The sequence below is a fragment of the Salmo salar genome, chromosome 16 (genome assembly GCF_965601325.2).
Source record: "Salmo salar chromosome 16, fSalSal1, whole genome shotgun sequence".
Classification (NCBI taxonomy): domain Eukaryota; kingdom Metazoa; phylum Chordata; class Actinopteri; order Salmoniformes; family Salmonidae; genus Salmo; species Salmo salar.
Genome location: NC_138306.1, coordinates 65,189,795 through 65,208,133, shown reverse-complemented (window position 1 = coordinate 65,208,133; position 18,339 = coordinate 65,189,795). Strand labels below are relative to the sequence as shown.

The 18,339-nt window shown below is 43.7% G+C and overlaps 1 protein-coding gene across 4 annotated transcripts in view; it reads right to left on the bottom strand.

Moving 5' to 3' along the window:
- Positions 1-1,692: 1,692 nt before the first annotated feature.
- Positions 1,693-18,339, bottom strand: part of LOC106574304 (glycogen synthase kinase-3 beta) — a 48,144-nt gene continuing 31,497 nt past the window's right edge. The window contains exons 4-11 of one of the 4 annotated variants that reach the window (XM_014150114.3): positions 12,456-12,566; positions 11,129-11,259; positions 10,633-10,739; positions 10,322-10,419; positions 8,940-9,047; positions 6,788-6,995; positions 4,874-4,972; positions 1,693-4,388 (exon numbers count right to left, since the gene is read on the bottom strand). In XM_014150114.3, the coding sequence (XP_014005589.2) occupies positions 4,324-4,388; positions 4,874-4,972; positions 6,788-6,995; positions 8,940-9,047; positions 10,322-10,419; positions 10,633-10,739; positions 11,129-11,259; positions 12,456-12,566 (927 nt within the window). In that variant the 3' untranslated portion in view covers positions 1,693-4,323. The remainder of the gene's footprint in view (positions 4,389-4,873; positions 4,973-6,787; positions 6,996-8,939; positions 9,048-10,321; positions 10,420-10,632; positions 10,740-11,128; positions 11,260-12,455; positions 12,567-18,339) is intronic. The other 3 variants (XM_014150116.3, XM_014150115.3, XM_014150118.3) reach the window with 3 other exon arrangements.

Sequence of the window (18,339 nt, the reverse complement as noted above, 5' to 3'; positions counted from 1 at the left end):
TGAAGCAAAAGCTTTTTGACAAGATTTTTTCATAAAGTTTTTTTCACAGACATAGTGAGTCATTCTAATGTAGTCTACAAATGTTTGATTGAAATGGGAACAACAACTGATTCACTTGCTCAGACATTGATTGAAAAAATACACTTATCAGGTAATATCTCACATCTACACTGCTATTCTACACAGAGTTCCTAGTTTTGGGAATAAAAGGAAACTGATCTGATTGGTTTGAGGGGATCTGGGTTCAGTTCAATATGGAATCCCTCGTTGTAGCAGAGCAGAGAAGACCGAACTAACACATAAAACAGAATCCTGGTTTGTCTGACTTACTGTCCTGTGAATGTCCTGCAGCATTATTTCAAAAAGTGTATCAACTCTCTATCTCTGATTGTGAAGTCTCTTAAAGCCACATTCGGACAATGAAAATGTCTTCACATTATGTTCCTCAATATGATAATATTGTAACAGTCAAATTAGCATTGAAAGACGGCTTGAAGTACCCTCCGTTTGGCTCAACAGTCCTTGACTTGAATAGCAGCAATACCCTGGTGTCATTTTCAACTCCGTTACATACATTGTATAGGTTGCGATTAATCTATATTAGACATTTACTGATGATATATATTGAAGTTGCAAACATCTACATTAGACCTATTATACCATAAGCCATAAACTGGTGCATGGCGAATTTGCGTCCTACAATTTTGGGCTCAAAAGAAGTGCATCATTCAGGTCTATGGGGTAGGCTACTTTAGATTCCACTGTGTTTTGTATTTTTGATTATTTTGTGACTGTGATGCCACAAATATGTACCACCCGTAGAGTGGCGTGCCGCTAGTGTTTAAATATGAGGGAACGCAGTTCAACACAGGTAGGTCACATTGGGCGCCTTCGTAAATTCACTCGGGCTATCTACTCCAATTCAGAGCACTTTCGTCTGAGTGTGCCAGAGCGCAGAAGAACTGATGAATTTACGAACGCGTAACACCTGCAAAAAAAAAAGTATTAAATTGTTATCAGCAGCAGTCTGTCACTTGTACATTTTTTAAGAACGGAAATGACCGCTCTTTTGTATTGAACAGACAGACCACTGAAGAGGCAGTACTGTTATATTTAATAATGTATCCAGAACCATCCAAATCAACTGTGTTCAGCAGTTCCTCAAATCCAGATTAACACCAGTATTTCTTTAAATGAAGATTCAAAAACATTTATGTAAATTGTTCAGGCAAATGTGTAAATACTGCAGAAAGGTGAGGAAATTAAGGGAACAAGGAAATATATGTGAAATCTGAAAATGAAATGTATTTTGTTCATTTGAAATGTATTTAATGTTAATCCCCTTCTTAGAAAGAGGAATGTAGAAGTGAGTCCAACTATCTATATTATAATACCTTAATCCACAACCTGTGGTAGATTTGCATTTTATAATTTGACAGATTTTCTTAATTTTGGGCTCAAAACAAGCGCGTCACCAGGACCATGGGATAGGCTAATCCTACTGGAACACATCCAACTTTGAGATAACAACAGGGTCGTGCTCAGTAGGGAACGTACTGTAGAAAATGTTTTGCAACGGAATAACAAATACGTGTGTTCTTATACAAGTTCAAGTAACTCTGTTTCAATGTTTTCTCTGTTCTAAACACAACCCAGGTAGCATATGAGAACATAACAAAAGACATGACACAGTTTGTTCATTTCCAGGCTAACCTACTGTTTATTTAATGCAAATTACAGTACCAGGTAACTATTTCTCTGAACCAAGTCACAGAGACAGAAATATTTACAGGGAGAGGGGACATTAAGCATACCTTCACAGAACAAAAGGTTTATATTCAAAATGAAATCAAAATTTCAGTCACAGAGGCATTCAAGTAGTAGTGTTAGTTTTTTCTGTTGTAAATTCTTAATTTCGGAATATAACCCAGTCCTTTTTTTCTTTTTTTTTTAATATATATATTTTTTAAACATTGTGTTTTGTACATATATTATCCTTAAAGTCACAAGAAGTGGTCACATTGTTTGTTTTACAGGCCAAATGATTGGATAGCAACACATTTACGGATGCAAATATTACAAGCAAGCATACAAATATATGCTTTAAAAAATGTCATAAAAAAACATGAAGGATCGGTGCTACATAACATCTCTCCCAGAGTGCTGTTGAGAATGTGGACACACAAATCCTACAGACAAATTGTTTATTGCCATAGTTGAGAAAGTAATACTGAATACGACAAGACTTCCCCCCCTGAACCATGTGGGGTTGTACGTGCATCGCTCATAAAACCATAAAAACACATTTTAAAACCCACCCCAAACCTTCCTGGAAAGAGAATGTATTTTTAAAGTGTCTGAGAAAATCAATGATACAACTCCCCCAACTCACCACCACCAAAGGGGATCCCAAAGTCAAAGACACATAGCCAATCGTACAAAAAGAAACAGTGACGAGGTGATGTGATGAGTGTGGTCTGCGTGACGCCTGGCTTTGCGGAACATGAAAGATCAGAGAGGTGGAAAGGGGAAGTCAACAGCACTCCACGAAGGAATAGGGTGAAGCTGCCCTGTACGCTGGTCTCGAGTCAGTTTTGTGTTTCCCCACTATGGTTAGGATTTCGGGAGGCCAAGCTGATCCTAGATCTGTGCATAAGGGCAATTTCACAACAGAGCCTCCAAGTAGGACCATAGAGGGAGGAGACCTGGGGAAGAGAGGAGCGAACGAGTGGAAGCAAAGGCACTCCAACCTATAGGAGTTGGATACATTACTGGTTATTCTTACAATGATACAGCTGGCACCTACTGTACAGTTGAGATTGAACTACATGGCTGGAGGAGAAAAACAAAGCTGATCTACAGTTTGACTATACAATAACTTTTAACCTGAATGTTTTTTTCTTTTGTATTCTGCTTTATATCATTCATTTTTGTTTTGTTTTTGCTCGTTAACAGTTCTTGGGTCTGCCTATTTACATACCATACATACCACAGGAAGACACGCACACGTAAGCCAGTTTGGTGAGGAGCATCTACTTACATAAATACATACACATTTGTGTGTACTTTTTGTATAGGTCTTCAAAGTGTTGAGAGATGGGATGGAAGGACTTTCAGTTGCAAAAGGAGAGCAGGAAAGGGTGAAGTCAGAATGAGGAAGGACTTCCAACAGTGGTTTAAAATTACATAGGGCTGCGTCTGAAATGACACCCTATTCCCTACTACTTTTGCCCAGAGCTATGTGGACTGTGGTCAAAAGCAGTGCACTAAATTATAGGGAACATTCGGACACAGAATGGTAACAAAGAAAGATTGTGATGAAATGCAGCACAATCAACAGCATACGCCCTCATCCAAGCATCCTTCATAGCCAGTCCCCGAAACCCACCCCATCCTAACAAGAAACAGAACAATACCAGGCTTTACTAGTCATAATGTCTATCTGACAAGCAGCAGGAAAAGTAAAACAGAGGTCGTGGTCTTCATTGAAATCACATGAAAGACCAGCAGAATCTCTTGCTCTTAGGTCTGTTCTGGCAAAGTTTTGTCGGTACGGCATTACCCGTAGGGGAAAAACGGGGTAAAACTCATTTCTGCAGCTAAAACGGGGACGAACCCAAAAAACATGCGGAGGTGCGAGACAACTGTTGCCTTACGAGCAGAATCACAAAATGGTGCTGCATACAGTAGCAGAATTGTGATTTTGGAACCGGGAGAGAGAGAGTAGCTGACACAATTCTACAATATATCAACTGTGTATGTGTACATTGAACACAGACAGATATCGAGGTCAACTATTAAAAGTCACAATGTCATCAAGGTCCTCAGATGTATATGTATGAATGGGTGGGGTCAACAGGGGCCCCAAGGGGCCACAGTCTGAACGTAAGGCTGTTGCAGGATGCATGTAGAGGCCTCTCCTACACAGAGAGTGGGTGACTATACGTAGCATAAGAAAAAAGGAAGAGTACTTTTGTATACTTATTTAGCTATACATTATGTCTACACTAAACACACCCGCACTCAGTCCCCTCCTCTTCAAAGCACAGAAAGATGAAGAGCAGCGAGAACATATCACGGTTGAGAACATATCACGGTTGTCCTTTTTGTACAAATAAATAAACAAACATTAAAACGATGGGCGAGGAGAGGGTGGAGGTGGTAGGGGAATAACGAAGTTCCGATTCGGTTTTCCTTGCGTTCATCTTTGTCGGGTGTCAGTTTTCTTGCTTTGCTTTATTAGTTGGTTGGTGTGCAGCCATGCCACTGTTGTTGTCCAGGAGCTGGGGCATGGGCAGCTGGCAGACGGGTCAGGAAGAGGGCTCAGGTGGAGGCGTTGGAGGCGGAGGCAGCGTTGGTGGTATGGCCACGGTCTCCGCTGTTGGCATCTGGAAATGGAAGCAGTACGTTACACTACTCGCCTTTAATGAGGGGAGCTCTGGGCCCTTATTCACAAAGCGTCTCAGAGTAACAGTGCTGATCTGGGATCAGGTCCACCCTTTCCATATCAAGTTATTCATTATTTTGTAACAGGGAAATCTGGTCCTAAATCAGCTCTCTAGACGCTATACTCTGGGACGCATTGTGAACGCGGGCCCTGGTTAGTACTGAGAAGAGACTCTAGCCAGGAGTCCTGAGAGGTGAGGGTGAGGACAGAGGAGGAGAGAGAGAGGTTCCCAATCCTCCACTGACCCCTAGCCCCTGCCACAAGAACCCTAGTTTACACCTATCCAACCCTGTCAGATATACAAATGTGTCCAGGGGTTGATTTAGGAATGGCAATAGTGGGAGAGGCAGGGTGAGAGAGACACGAGAGACAGGGTGAGAGAGAGACAGAGAGAGAGAAAGACAGGGGGGTGGGGGGTGTACTGACCTGAGGGTGCGGAGGCGTTGGTAGGGGTGAAGGCCCCGGGCTGATTCCGGGCGTGGGCGGGGATGAGGATGGAGGCTAGGGAGGGGTTACTGGACAACTCTGGAAGCAGAGAGAAAGAAACACCACACACAATCACCTATAGACAGAGAGCACATCTTAGATTTACAACTACAGACCCGACTACCTCCACCATCCTACCGGAGTCACAGCATGCATTGATGACCACGTCGTAATCAATCACCATCCTCAAATTCAGTAAGTCACATTCTGTCTATGGACAACATTTGCATACTCCCAAAGTTTGCACTTGCACACTCGCCATCATGGATTTAAAAGAGTTGGATTGGTGTAAATAGTGACTAGAGGGCGTTTCCATCCATGTCACATCCACGACAAGAAGTGTGAAAGTGCACACTTTGTGAGAAGGGTGGAGAGTCAGGATACAACCACATCTACCAGTTACAACCACAGAGCCAACTACCCAAATACAGTTACCTATAGACACACATCCTACCATTTGGCCTACAACCACAGAACCAACTACCCAAATACAGTTACCTATAGACACACATCCTACCATTTGGCCTACAACCACAGAACCAACTACCCAAATACAGTTACCTATAGACACACATCCTACCATTTGGCCTACAACCACAGAACCAACTACCCAAATACAGTTACCTATAGACACACATCCTACCATTTGGCCTACAACCACAGAACCAACTACCCAAATACAGTTACCTATAGACACACATCCTACCATTTGGCCTACAACCACAGAACCAACTACCCAAATACAGTTACCTATAGACACACATCCTACCATTTGGCCTACAACCACAGAACCAACTACCCAAATACAGTTACCTATAGACACACATCCTACCATTTGGCCTACAACCACAGAGCCAACTACCCAAATACAGTTACCTATAGACACACATCCTACCATTTGGCCTACAACCACAGAACCAACTACCCAAATACAGTTACCTATAGACACACATCCTACCATTTGGCCTACAACCACAGGGCTCTCTACCCAAATACAGTTACCTATAGACACACATCCTACCATTTGGCCTACAACCACAGAACCAACTACCCAAATACAGTTACCTATAGACACACATCCTACCATTTGGCCTACAACCACAGAACCAACTACCCAAATACAGTTACCTATAGACACACATCCTACCATTTGGCCTACAACCACAGAGCCAACTACCCAAATACAGTTACCTATAGACACACATCCTACCATTTGGCCTACAACCACAGAACCAACTACCCAAATACAGTTACCTATAGACACACATCCTACCATTTGGCCTACAACCACAGAGCCAACTACCCAAATACAGTTACCTATAGACACACATCCTACCATTTGGCCTACAACCACAGAACCAACTACCCAAATACAGTTACCTATAGACACACATCCTACCATTTGGCCTACAACCACAGGGCCAACTTTCACATTCACCATCATTGCATATTTAACCTTTATTTTAGCAGGGCCATGGAGACCAAGCTCTCTTTTACAAGGGAGCCCTGTATTACAAAGCAGCAAGGAATAGTGACACAATTACATCAATCATAGTCACAGCATTAATTCACTGTGATCAAATTGCAATCTTAATCACAATTATCTAATGGAGTAATCGTCACATTCCCCATTATCAACCACCACGCTAATCAGTAGTCAAATTTGGCATGTATAGAAATACAATTACTAGAACAGACATTCCTATTCAAGTCAAAGTTCTGTGATGAGTAGACTGGCATCCATATTTAGTGGTCCCATGAGTGTTCCAGTCAAATTTGGAGTGGTCTGAGGGGCTTTGTCCATTCTAGTAATTCTGTAGGAGATACAGAGCTGTGTCTGAGCTCCATCCATACCCTGTGTGGAGAAGTTGAAGAGCAGGGGCTTCTCGCGCCCGTTGGGCAGCTTGAGGTTGGGGTCCCGGAGCTCGTCGAAAAAGGTGTGGGCACAGGCCTCCAGGGGCGTGAAGCGCGCTGTGGGCGTGTACTCCAGCAGCCGCGAGCACAGAGCGATGGCCTCAGGGGGTGTGCGCGGCCGGAACACCTGAGAGCCAATCACACAAGGCTGAAACCGGTCAATGACACAGGTTAGAGGTGACACGTCGGCTAAAGCTCCTGGGTGAAGATTACCCTAGGTACAGATCTAGGATCAGCTTCCCCCAATCCTAACCTTAAGCATTAGTGGGGAATATGCAAAACTGATCAAAGATCAGCGTCCAGAGACAACTTCACCCTACACCTGGTAAACCAATGACAGCTAAATATTATACAGTGCCTGTGCAAAATCCCAATATAATTTTTTTTCCATTTAAATCTAAGGCTGCAAAATGTGCAAGGGTGAAGACTTTCACTAGGCACTGTATATACACGACACTACAGGTGTAATGACAGGGTTTTAAAATCTTGCTCCACTTTAAACAACTTTACATATATATTAGTGTATATGTATATATATATATATATATATATATATACATATATATGGTTCTTACATCTGATGTTTTTTTGCCTACGAATGGTTTCTGAAGCATTTATAGACTTATTAAGGGTTTATAAAGGCTTCATTAAACCTTTGAAGTGACTGTTTAAAGTGGGACCTAAAATGTCTAGTAGATTCACTTTTATTCAGACACCAACAGGCCAGAGGACTGTGCAGTGCAGTACTACACCCCCAGAGGGAGTATAAACATATCTTAAAGGCGCTACATGGTCAATCCCAATCTCTGCATTGGTCGTGCAGCATTTAAGGTGATACGGCCTCTGCAGAAGTCAGGGCATTCATACTTCTTACGCTTCACCGAGCAGCGCAGAGCTATTTTGAAGGAAGACGTGAGTTTGTGTTTATACAGGACCTCCTGCCCTCTCCTACCATCAACCAATCATGTCAATGCGGAGCCATACGGAGCCCTCCGCATTGTTACAGAATTTGAAAGGCGCAAAGAGATGCAGTACGGAGCTCAACTTGGCCACACCACCCACACGGCACCTTCGACCACATTTTCAGATCAAGCATAAATTGTCTCTTGCAGAGGAGAGAGCTGGTGTAAAACCATGGGCCAAATATTGCAGTCCCAATTACCTCCCTAACTGTATCCCTTCCCCTTGGCCCTAACATACTGACCAAACCGCATGCGCCATCGCGCGCAAGTTGATTTTGTTCACCCACACCAGAAGCGATCAGGACACGCAGGTTGAAATATCAAAACAAACTCTGAACCAATTATATTAATTTGGGTACAGGTCAAAAAGCATTAAACATTTATAGCAATTTAGCTAGCAAGTTTGCCGTTGCTAGCTAATTTGTCCTGGTATATAAACATTGGGTTGTTATTTTACCTGAAATGCACAAGGTCCTCTACTCCGACAATTAATCCACAGATAAAAACGGTAAACCGAATACGTTTCCCGTCATCTCTCCTCCTTCCTTCAGGCTTCTTTGGACTTTATATGACGGTTGGCAACCAACTTTACAGCATTACTACAACCGACCGGAGTGTGGACCTAAGTTCATTTTTCAATCACCCACGTGGGTATATGCTCCTAAAAACCAATGAGCATGTAACCCTTCGATGTGTGCAGATTTGGAAAGGTGGAATACTTATCCAACCCTTCAGATGTGGAAACACTCAAGGGTTAGAGCCTATGGGGAGAGCAATAGTCAGCGAATTTGGACCAGCTGTCCCTTTTGTCACCAATGTGGCGAGGTACATTGTGAGTCCTGCACCCACTGAGCACATGCTGTTCAACCTGCAGATTCTAAAATGAGCTCTGTGTGAGTATTTGTGTGTACACTGCTGTTCCTCTGCTTGCCCCTGGGGCTGGTGACCGTGTGAAAGTGTTTAACATGCTTAACTCAAGAACACTGGAGTTCACTGATGCATGAGTGAGATTTGAAGACGGGGAGAATCCGAACTTCCTCTTAAATTACATTTTCACTCAGCGACAGAGAAAGAAGACACTCAGATGTAGGCGACTGAGATTTTAAAATAGTAAAAAACAGTTCCTGTACCTGTTGACTCACCTTAGTCCATGGGTGTGCCTTGATCTGAGGGAACTTAAACTCAGTGTAGTTGGGATTCATCTCTCTGATCTGCTCCCGAGTGGGAGTGCCGAGAACCTGGGGAGACACGGAGACAGAGGAACCGTTTTCCCATCGATATGTACAACTATGTACATTTGAAGTATCAGGTGTGTACTTGGTACTTGCATGGCAAAACAGAAGTTAATCACTCATGACATTAGTTACATTACCACCAGGGTTATTCTCAATTCCAAATTTGGGAATTGACTCCCATTCAACTCATCAGTTGAAATTCTAAATTGGAATGGCCACACCCCACAGGATGTAGAATTTGAGTGGCAGGAAATATAATTTAACTCAAAGAAATTCCACTCAGTCATAGAACATGAGAGACTCATTGAATCTGACAGGTCACACAGATACCAAAGAATACATTGGTTTTCTCTAGAAACAATGCTCATACTCTTAACCTTAGTGCTTAGAATAGCCAATTATATTTCCACCAACCATTTCATTTGTTTGGCTTCTTTTTGTTTGGCTCTAGGGTCAACTTGAGGGATAAACTAATGCATTCTGGGAAATGTAGTACTTAAATGTAAGCGATTAATGACATAATATTCACATTCACATACAGGTTTTGTTTTGCTTGATCATTAATTTTAAGTGTGTCCTGAAAATACATTTTTTCATCAATATTTTATATGCGTGTATATAACAAATATTTGATGTTTTATGTACAATATGTACACTAAACAAAAATATAAAACGCAACATGCAAAAATGTCAACGATTTTAGTGAGTTACAGTTCATATAAGGAAATAAGTCATTTTAAATAAATAAATTAGGCCCTAATCTATGGATTTCACATGACAGGGAATACAGATATGCATCTGTTGGTTACAGAAACCTTAAAAGAAAAGGTAGGGACGTGGATCAGAAAACCAGTCAGTATCTGATGTGACCACCATTTAACTTATGCACACATCTCCTTCGCATAGTTGGCTTTTGATTGTGGCCTGTGGAATGTTGTCCTACTCCTCTACAATGGCTGTGAGAAGTTGCTGGATATTTGCGGGAACTGGAAAGAGCTGTCGTACAGGTTGATCCAGAGCATCCCAAACATGCTCAATAGGTGACATGTCTGGTATGCAGGCCATGGAAGACCTGGGACATTTTCAGCATCCAGGGAATTGTGTACAGATCCTTGCGACATGGGGCCATGCCTTATGCTGAAACATGAGGTGATGGAGGCGGATGAATGGCACGACAATGGGCCTCAGGATCTCGTCACGGTATCTCTGTGCATTCTTTTGGTTGACGGTCCGGCTTACCGTCCGTTCTGTTGACATTTGAAGGCAGGTGTTTTTACCTTGATGATCTCCACCAACTGATCCACCCCACTGTCGCCGGGAAAAATGGGTTGCCCTAGCAACAGTTCTGCTAGAACGCAGCCAGCGGACCATACATCTGCAGAGGATGGAGAAATACTGTGAGGACTCACACACAGACTTGCACACCCACACACACACACTAGTAGTAGGAGTGTACATTTGCTGGATGTATAGTTGGTGTAACGTGTAGGTAGTCAGTGTAAGGTGTTAGTAATGGGAGGTGTAGTCAGTGTAAGGTGTTAGTAATGGGAGGTGTAGTCAGCTTAAGGTGTTAGTATTGGAAGCGTACCTATGCTGGAGGTGTAGTCAGTGGCCCCAAAGATGAGCTCGGGGGCTCTGTAGTACCGTGAGCAGATGTAGGACACATTGGGCTCACCACGGACCAGCTGCTTCGCACTGCCAAAGATAACCAAGGATGAAGGAAGGAAGGCAGGAAGGAAGGAAAGATGGTGGGTAAGGATGGTCAAAAGGAGGATTTGAGACTTGAAACTGCACTTTCTTTTATGTATACCAGTTAGCAGTTTGCTCAATTCCTCTCAAAGGAAAAAAGGATGGAGGAAGCAAGGTAACGAAGCTAGTAACGTTCTCAGACACATCTTCAGACACAACCCTAACCTAGTCCATCTCAAATAAAAATTCTTACTAGAACTCAGGCACAGACCACAGCAAATTGCTGTTGTGTAAGCCTGAGGGGCTTTGTCCATTCTAGTAATTATATTTCTATGAGCTGGGCTAGGTTGGGTCTATGCTCCTCCATCAATATGGCTTTCAATGTTCCAGCCCACCTGCCAAAGTCACAGAGCTTGAGCACGGCTGTCTCCGGGTCCAACAGCAGGTTCTGAGGCTTGATGTCCCGATGGCAGATCCCAAAGGAATGGATGTAGGCCAAGCTCCGGAAGAGCTGGTACATGTACATCTGCAGAGAGAGATGTGGACACAAACAACTTAGTACATGCTCTAAGCTAGCTACACATAATGACATGAGTGGTAGGCCTATAGAGCAGAGGCAATTCCTGCTCCCTCGAATTCAATGGGCTAAAAATAACAGCGTGCCAATGTCCAAATCCCCCAGAAGCCTCAGCCAGCGGTCCCTGGCTCTGACTCCAGTCCAGCCCTTTGTTTATGCCACTACTTCCACTTCCTTAAGTGGCAAGTTGGAAAGGCAGAGACGGTGGGGGCGCTATAATAAGGCCGCTGACGGCATCTCAACTGGCCGCTACACGATGACGCAGGACAGCATGATGAGGAGGACGGGAGGGAAATGCCCAAAGGACTGTCTGCCTGCCCAGACACACAACCATCCCACTACCACACATTGCGCGAGACTATTCTGCTGGTTCTACAGTACCGGGCAAACATTTTTATTTGTACCCCTTTTTTCTCCCCAATTTCGTGATATCCAATTGGTAGTTAGTCTTATCCCATTGCTGCAACTCCCGTACGGACTCGAGAGAGGCAAATGTCCAGAGCAATGCGTCCCCCGAAACACGACCCCGCCAAGCCGCACTGCTTCTTGACACACTGCTCGCTTAACCCGGAAGCCAGCCGCACCAATGTGTCGGAAGAAACACCCTACAGCTGGCGACCGAAGTCAGCGTGCACGAAATCGCCCCGCCACATTGAGTCACTAGAGCGTGATGGGACAAGGACACCCCGGCCGGCCAACACCCTGGGCCAATTGTGCGCCGCGTCATGGGTCACAGCCTGGGATCGAGCCCGGGTCTGTAGTGACGCCTCTAGCTCTGCGATGCAGTGCCTTAAACCGCTGCGCCAGTCGGGAGGCCCTGTACCGAGCAAACTAAATCAAGAACAGCTCAAGTATTTGACGTTTGTATTTGACCCATGTCTACCACATATTGCATCTAAAGCAGTGTTTCTCAACTCCAGTCCCCAAACAGTACACATTTTTATTAAAAGGCCTGGACAAGAACATCGGATTCAACTTGTCAATTAATCATCAAGCCCTCGATGAGTTAAATTGGGTGTTTTGTCTGGGGCTACAACAAAAATGTGTGCTGTTGGGTGCTCGACCTGAGTTGAGAAACACTGATCTAAAAAGAAACATACAGAGAGTAGTATCTTGATGAAGCGATAGACTTGAGGGGGTCTTACCTTCACATAGACCATGGGGAGGGTCTGTTTGGCTCGGCTGTAGTGTCTAGCCACTCTGTACACAGTCTCAGGAACGTAGTCCAAAACCAGGTTGAGATACACCTCGTCCTTCTGTAACACACACGCAGAGACATTTAGAGTATGGGTCAGACTTGGGACAGTTGGCTGAGGAGGTTAGAAGCACGTATGAATTCCTTTGGAGTGATCACAATGTAACATGGTTCTTGTTCATTAGGCACCAAACGGAAGAAAACAAACTGAAACGTTGAGGCGCTACCTGGACCAATAAGAAAGGCACATTTTCGTTTTCCGTTGCAAAACATATTTTCCATCGTGTGCCTAATGAACACGACCCAGGGCTCGCTGGGTGACTAAGCAGGCCAGACAGACAGTGAGAGAGAAAAAAAATAAGAAAAACGGTTACTGTATGATCTGGCAGAGACACGTAAGCTAGACTTTACATCAAGGGAGTCAGATGGTTGTTTTTTTTGGCAGGGCATCAGAGGAACAGATGACTGTTCTAGTTAGGGCAATGGGATATCACACTTTTTCTATGAATCCGTCCCTGCAGATGTCTTCAATGAACCACTAAAAGATTAAGAATGATCACATATACACTGAGTGTACAAAACATTAAGAACAGTGTACTAATATTGAGTTGCATGCCCTCCACCCAGCCCTCCCGTTTGGCCTCAGAACAGCCTCAATTCGTCGGGGCATGGACTCTACAAGGTGTCGAAAGCGTTCCACAGGGATGCTGGCCCATGTTGACTCCAATGCTTCCCACAGTTGTGGCAAGTTGGCTGGATGTCCTTTGGGTGTTGGACCATTCTTGATACACACAGGAAACTGTTGAGCATGAAAAACCCAGCAGTGTTGCAGTTCTTGACACAAACCGGTGCGCCTGGCACCTAATACCATACCCTGTTAAAACCCCCGTTTGTCTTGCCCATTCACACTCTGAATGGCACAATTACACAATCCATGTCTCAATTGTCTCAAGGCTTAAAAATCCTTCTTCAACCTGTCTCCTCCCCTTCATCTACACTGAAGTGGATTTTACAAGTGACATCAATAAGGGATCACAGCTTTCACCTGGATTCACCTGGTCAGTCTACGTCATGGAAAGAGCAGGTATTCTAAATATTTGTGTATATGTTTTAACTCTATATCATCTGTTCCTACCACACAGGAAATTAAAAAGGCCAAGTCAGGCTTAGAGGTGTTGGATCCCTGTGCTCAGCCTTATTAAGTCTTCTCAAGACACACAGTCGCACACACACACACAAACACTTCCTGATAGAGCCATGCTCTAAAATAAGCCCCACACAAAGGATGACTCACTCTCCTGCCTTTCTTACTACGGCAACAGCAGCCCCTAAATTTCACCTCTGATTGGCGCATCGGCCCACACAAAAGGCAGGTGATTGGATCCTTCCCTTGTTCCCCCCTGACCATGTAAATAAATGATTGGTTTGACAGCAACAGGTAGTGACTGCTTAACTGCTCAGTCCCAAGTGACAGTGTGTGTGTGTCTGCCTATTTTATGCATTTGCCAGTATTCGCTAAATGAACTCAGAAAAACACAGGTTATCTGTAAATCATGTGGTAGGCTATGATGTTGGGCTGGAAAAATATGACACTAATGTCATAACAATTAGTGATTTTTTAGATGGGGTATGTCATTTGTGCCAATTTGTGCCATGGCTGCATGCGTCTAAATGAGATGTTGTTTCAGCCAGACCACTTAGGACCCTGATTAACCATTAGATGGTGGGAATTAAACAGTATACAAGTAGCAATTGTGTATTTTCCGGAATGGTACAGTTAAGCAATAACGCCCGAGGAGGTGTGGTATAAGGGCTGTTCTTTGGCACAATGCAACGTGGAGCCCTTAGCCATGGTATATTGGCAATATACCACTAACTACCAAGGTGCCTTATTGCTATTAGGTCACCAATGTAATTAGAGCAGTAAAATTACATGAAATAGCACAGCTTTCAACCAACCAGCTTTCAGGGCTCAAACCACCCAGTTAAAAAAAGTATAATAATCTGTTGCATGCCCTAATGAGCACCACCCTCTCTATGGAACGACAGTGACTCCCCTTCCACAGCAGACAGTCTCATGTGTCTATGAAGTCACAGTCAGAGGAGGGGAAAGGGCAAGCAGGGACACAGATCAATGTACAGACCTCCAGACACTAGGTCCTGGTGTTCAGTCTGGCTGGGGCTAAATGGTGTAAAGTTGCTTCCTCTCCTAGTCCCCACCCAAAATAATACCCTAATAACTGTATAAATGTTTTCTCCCATCACAAGAAGAGGCGAGGAGATGAAGCCCCTTGAAAAGCACCCGTGGTCAGCCAGAGAGACGTAATACCGTCACTGGGCAAGGCAGGGCAGAATAGGAGCCGGCTCTTTAAAGGTAGAGCAGCAGCCTTTAGTCTGGTCACATAGCAGGCTCTGTTTCTCTCTGGCCCACATCCAGAGGCCAGACACCCAGTGTCAGCATGCCCACCACACTGTGCCAGGCTGCAGGATCACATCACATTAAACACACACTACAGGTCGTAGTGGCAGACTGACTGTGTCACTTTATCTATGCAAATAGACCTTCACTGCACACCACCATAGGCCACAATGTCAGTCTGTCTAGCCACAATGACACAAATATAAATGCACCACATGCATTCTTTCTTTTTAATTAACAGGTTTTAATGCCACAACCCTAATGTCCCCTTCTTCACGTATATCCCAACTAGGGCTGTCCCCCCCCCCCAAAAAAATAAAATCTTGGTTGATCAAGAGTCGTCTGTTCCAATCGATGGGTCGAAATATTAAAATGTGTATTTTTCCATATATTGACACATCCTATGTGTTTTAATCAAATCGAATATATTCACTGAACTTGTCTGATGCTTTAAGCACACTGCCTGATTAAATAATTAAGACACACAAATGACTAGAGGGAGTCCGAACAGCAATTTGATTTGATTGTGCCGGGCCAGGCTCAGACTTGCTGCGCTGTGTAAAAAAAAAAGCAGTAAGTGTCTCTCTCTCTCCTCCCTGCTGCAGTGACCACCACTGAATATCAAAGTGCTTATCGTACTGCCCGTGTTGCTGAAGCTGCAATATAATTACAGCCATTTCTGACTGTAAAGTTATGTTACCAAAATCCCTCATTTGTTCAGGAAGAACATTCCCTATTCCCTCAACCCTTGCTCTCTTTACGTGACACATGTATGTATTGCATGCACTTGAACAAAGACCTATTGGCATGGGACTAGTATTACTAGAGAACGTTGGTTATGTAATTATAACTCCAGAACGTCCGTTATTCCAGAGGACGATTCGGGAAGGATTAGATTTTTTCAAAACTGCCCACCGTAATTTTAATATTTTTAAAAATAAATAAATTGACAGTTATGACAGAAGCCTGGAGGTTTTTATTCTAGGCATGAAGATATAATATTTCAATATGTCCAGGTGATAGGACCACACAGATAACTCAAGACTGGTTCCCAAGTTTTTAAACCATACCAAACCATCAATTAGATTTTTTAGCGATTCGCAGTACGTCCTACAATGTGGTGGTGTTGTGTGGTGTTTTGTGATCGTGCACATAATTACATTACCCGACCTCCGCCAGTAAAACTAATCCGGTCCGAATAGGGCACAATGGGGCCTGACTTATAGCATATCATAATCACATCAATACATTGGTCATAAACTCTGAACACCGTAACAGCGAAATAGATGTAAAGGACACCCCAACCCGAGTACTCCATTCTGCCACCTCAGGTCTCTTGGCCCTCCCACTCAGCCCAGTCCAAGCTCTTCTCTGTCCTGGCACCCCAACGGTGGAACCAGCTTCCCCCTGAAGCTAGGACAGCAGAGTCCCTGCCCATCTTCCGAAAACATCTGAAACCCTATCTCTTCAAACAGTATCTTAAATAATCCTCCTCACCTCAACCCCCCCCCCCCCCCCAAAAAAAAACACAATTATACACTTGACCCCCCCAACCCCCCTCCCAGCTCTTACTCTACTGACAGCTACATTGAGGAAAAATGTACTTTCTATGCCTGTGATATGTGGTTGTCCCAGCTAGCTATCTTAAGATGAATGCACTAACTAGAAGTCGCTCTGGATAAGAGTGTCTGCTAAATGACTAAAATGTAAATTACATGACAAATAAACGCGAAACAAGGGAATGTTTACTGGTTTCTGAGGTAGTAAAGGGCAATTCAGATGTGTGGAATAAATTTGACTAGTTGTGGAAAACACTGGAGATCAAGAAAAAGAAGGTAAGGAGCAAGCGCTGTGTGCATATTATGTGTGCCAAACAGATGCTGTATAGAATACAATATAATTTTTCTGACCGTTTGGAACAATGTAAACAGTAAATAAAGTCTGTTGTAGCGTTTTTATGTTAGGCCTTTATTACAGCAAAGACTAAAAACAGTTGCATTCATTCGTGAAAGCAATTTCCAAAATGGAACATTTTATTTATTGTTTAAGCTAATTATTCAAGGCTTGCTTTATTTAATTTTAAAACTAAAATGCTTGACTGCATTTCAAATCATGAATGACTCGTATGCTGTGTGATGACATGAACAAATGAATGACTGATTGAAATATAAGTAAGTTACGGTATTAAGACTAAACAGGAGGTGCTTTTAGGCCTACAGCTCAGTCAGTGGTGGTTATACAAGGCTGCTATACTAAGCATTCCAATGATAATGACATTACTTATGATCATAATAATAACAACAATAAGGAGATCAAGAAAAAGGAGCATTATAAATAGTTTTGACAATTTGGAACAGTGTAAACACTAAATAAATGATAAATCATGTCAGAGAATGTTCTAACAAAAGAAAAGTGTAAAGCCTTTATTACAGCAAAGCAAATAAGCCGAATTTGTGAAATTGTTTACTTGACATGTTGCGTGAGCACGGAACCAGTAGGCTATTAAACACTCAAACAGGTAACAAAAGCAGGACATGTCTTATTTCTGCAGATATATTGATGATTTATAAAGTGATTTATAAAGTGGCTAATGATTTGAGTCTGTATGTAGGCAGCAGCCTCTCTGTGTTAGTGATGGCTGTTTAACAGTATGATGGCCTTGAAATAAGAAGCTGTTTTCAGTCTCTCGGTCCCAGCTTTGATGCACCTGTACTGACCTCGCATTCTGGATGGTAGCGGGGTTAACAGGCAGTGGCTCGGGTGGTTGTTGTCCTTGATGATCTTTTTGGCCTTCCTGTGACATCAGGTGCTATAGGTGTCCTGGAGGGCAGGTAGTTTGCCCCCGGTGATGCGTTGTGCAGACCGCACCACCCTATGGAGCCTTACGGTTGAGGGCGGTGCAGTTACCATACCAGGCGGTGATACAGCCCGACAGGTTGCTCTCAATTGTGCATCTGTGAAGGTTTGTGAAGGTTTTAGGTGACAGGCCAAATTTCTTCAGCCTTCTTCACCACACTGTCTGTGTGGGTGGACCATTTCAGTTTGTCTGTGATGTGTATGCCGAGGAACTTAAAACTTTCCACCTTCTCCACTACTGTCCCGTCGACGTGGATGGGGGGGGGGGGGGCTCCCCATTTCCTGAAGTCCACGATCATCTCCTTTGTTTTGTTGACATTAAGTGAGAGGATGTTTTCCTGACACCACACTCCGAGTGCCCTCACCTCCTCCCTGTAGGCTGTCTCATCGTCATTGGTAATCAAGCCCACTACTGTTGTGTCGTCTTCAAACTTGATGATTGAGTTGGAGGCGTGCATGGCCACGCAGTCATGGGTGAACAGGGAGTACAGGAGGGGGCTGAGCACGCACCCTTGTGGGCCCCAGTGTTGAGGATCAGCGAAGTTGAGATGTTGTTTCC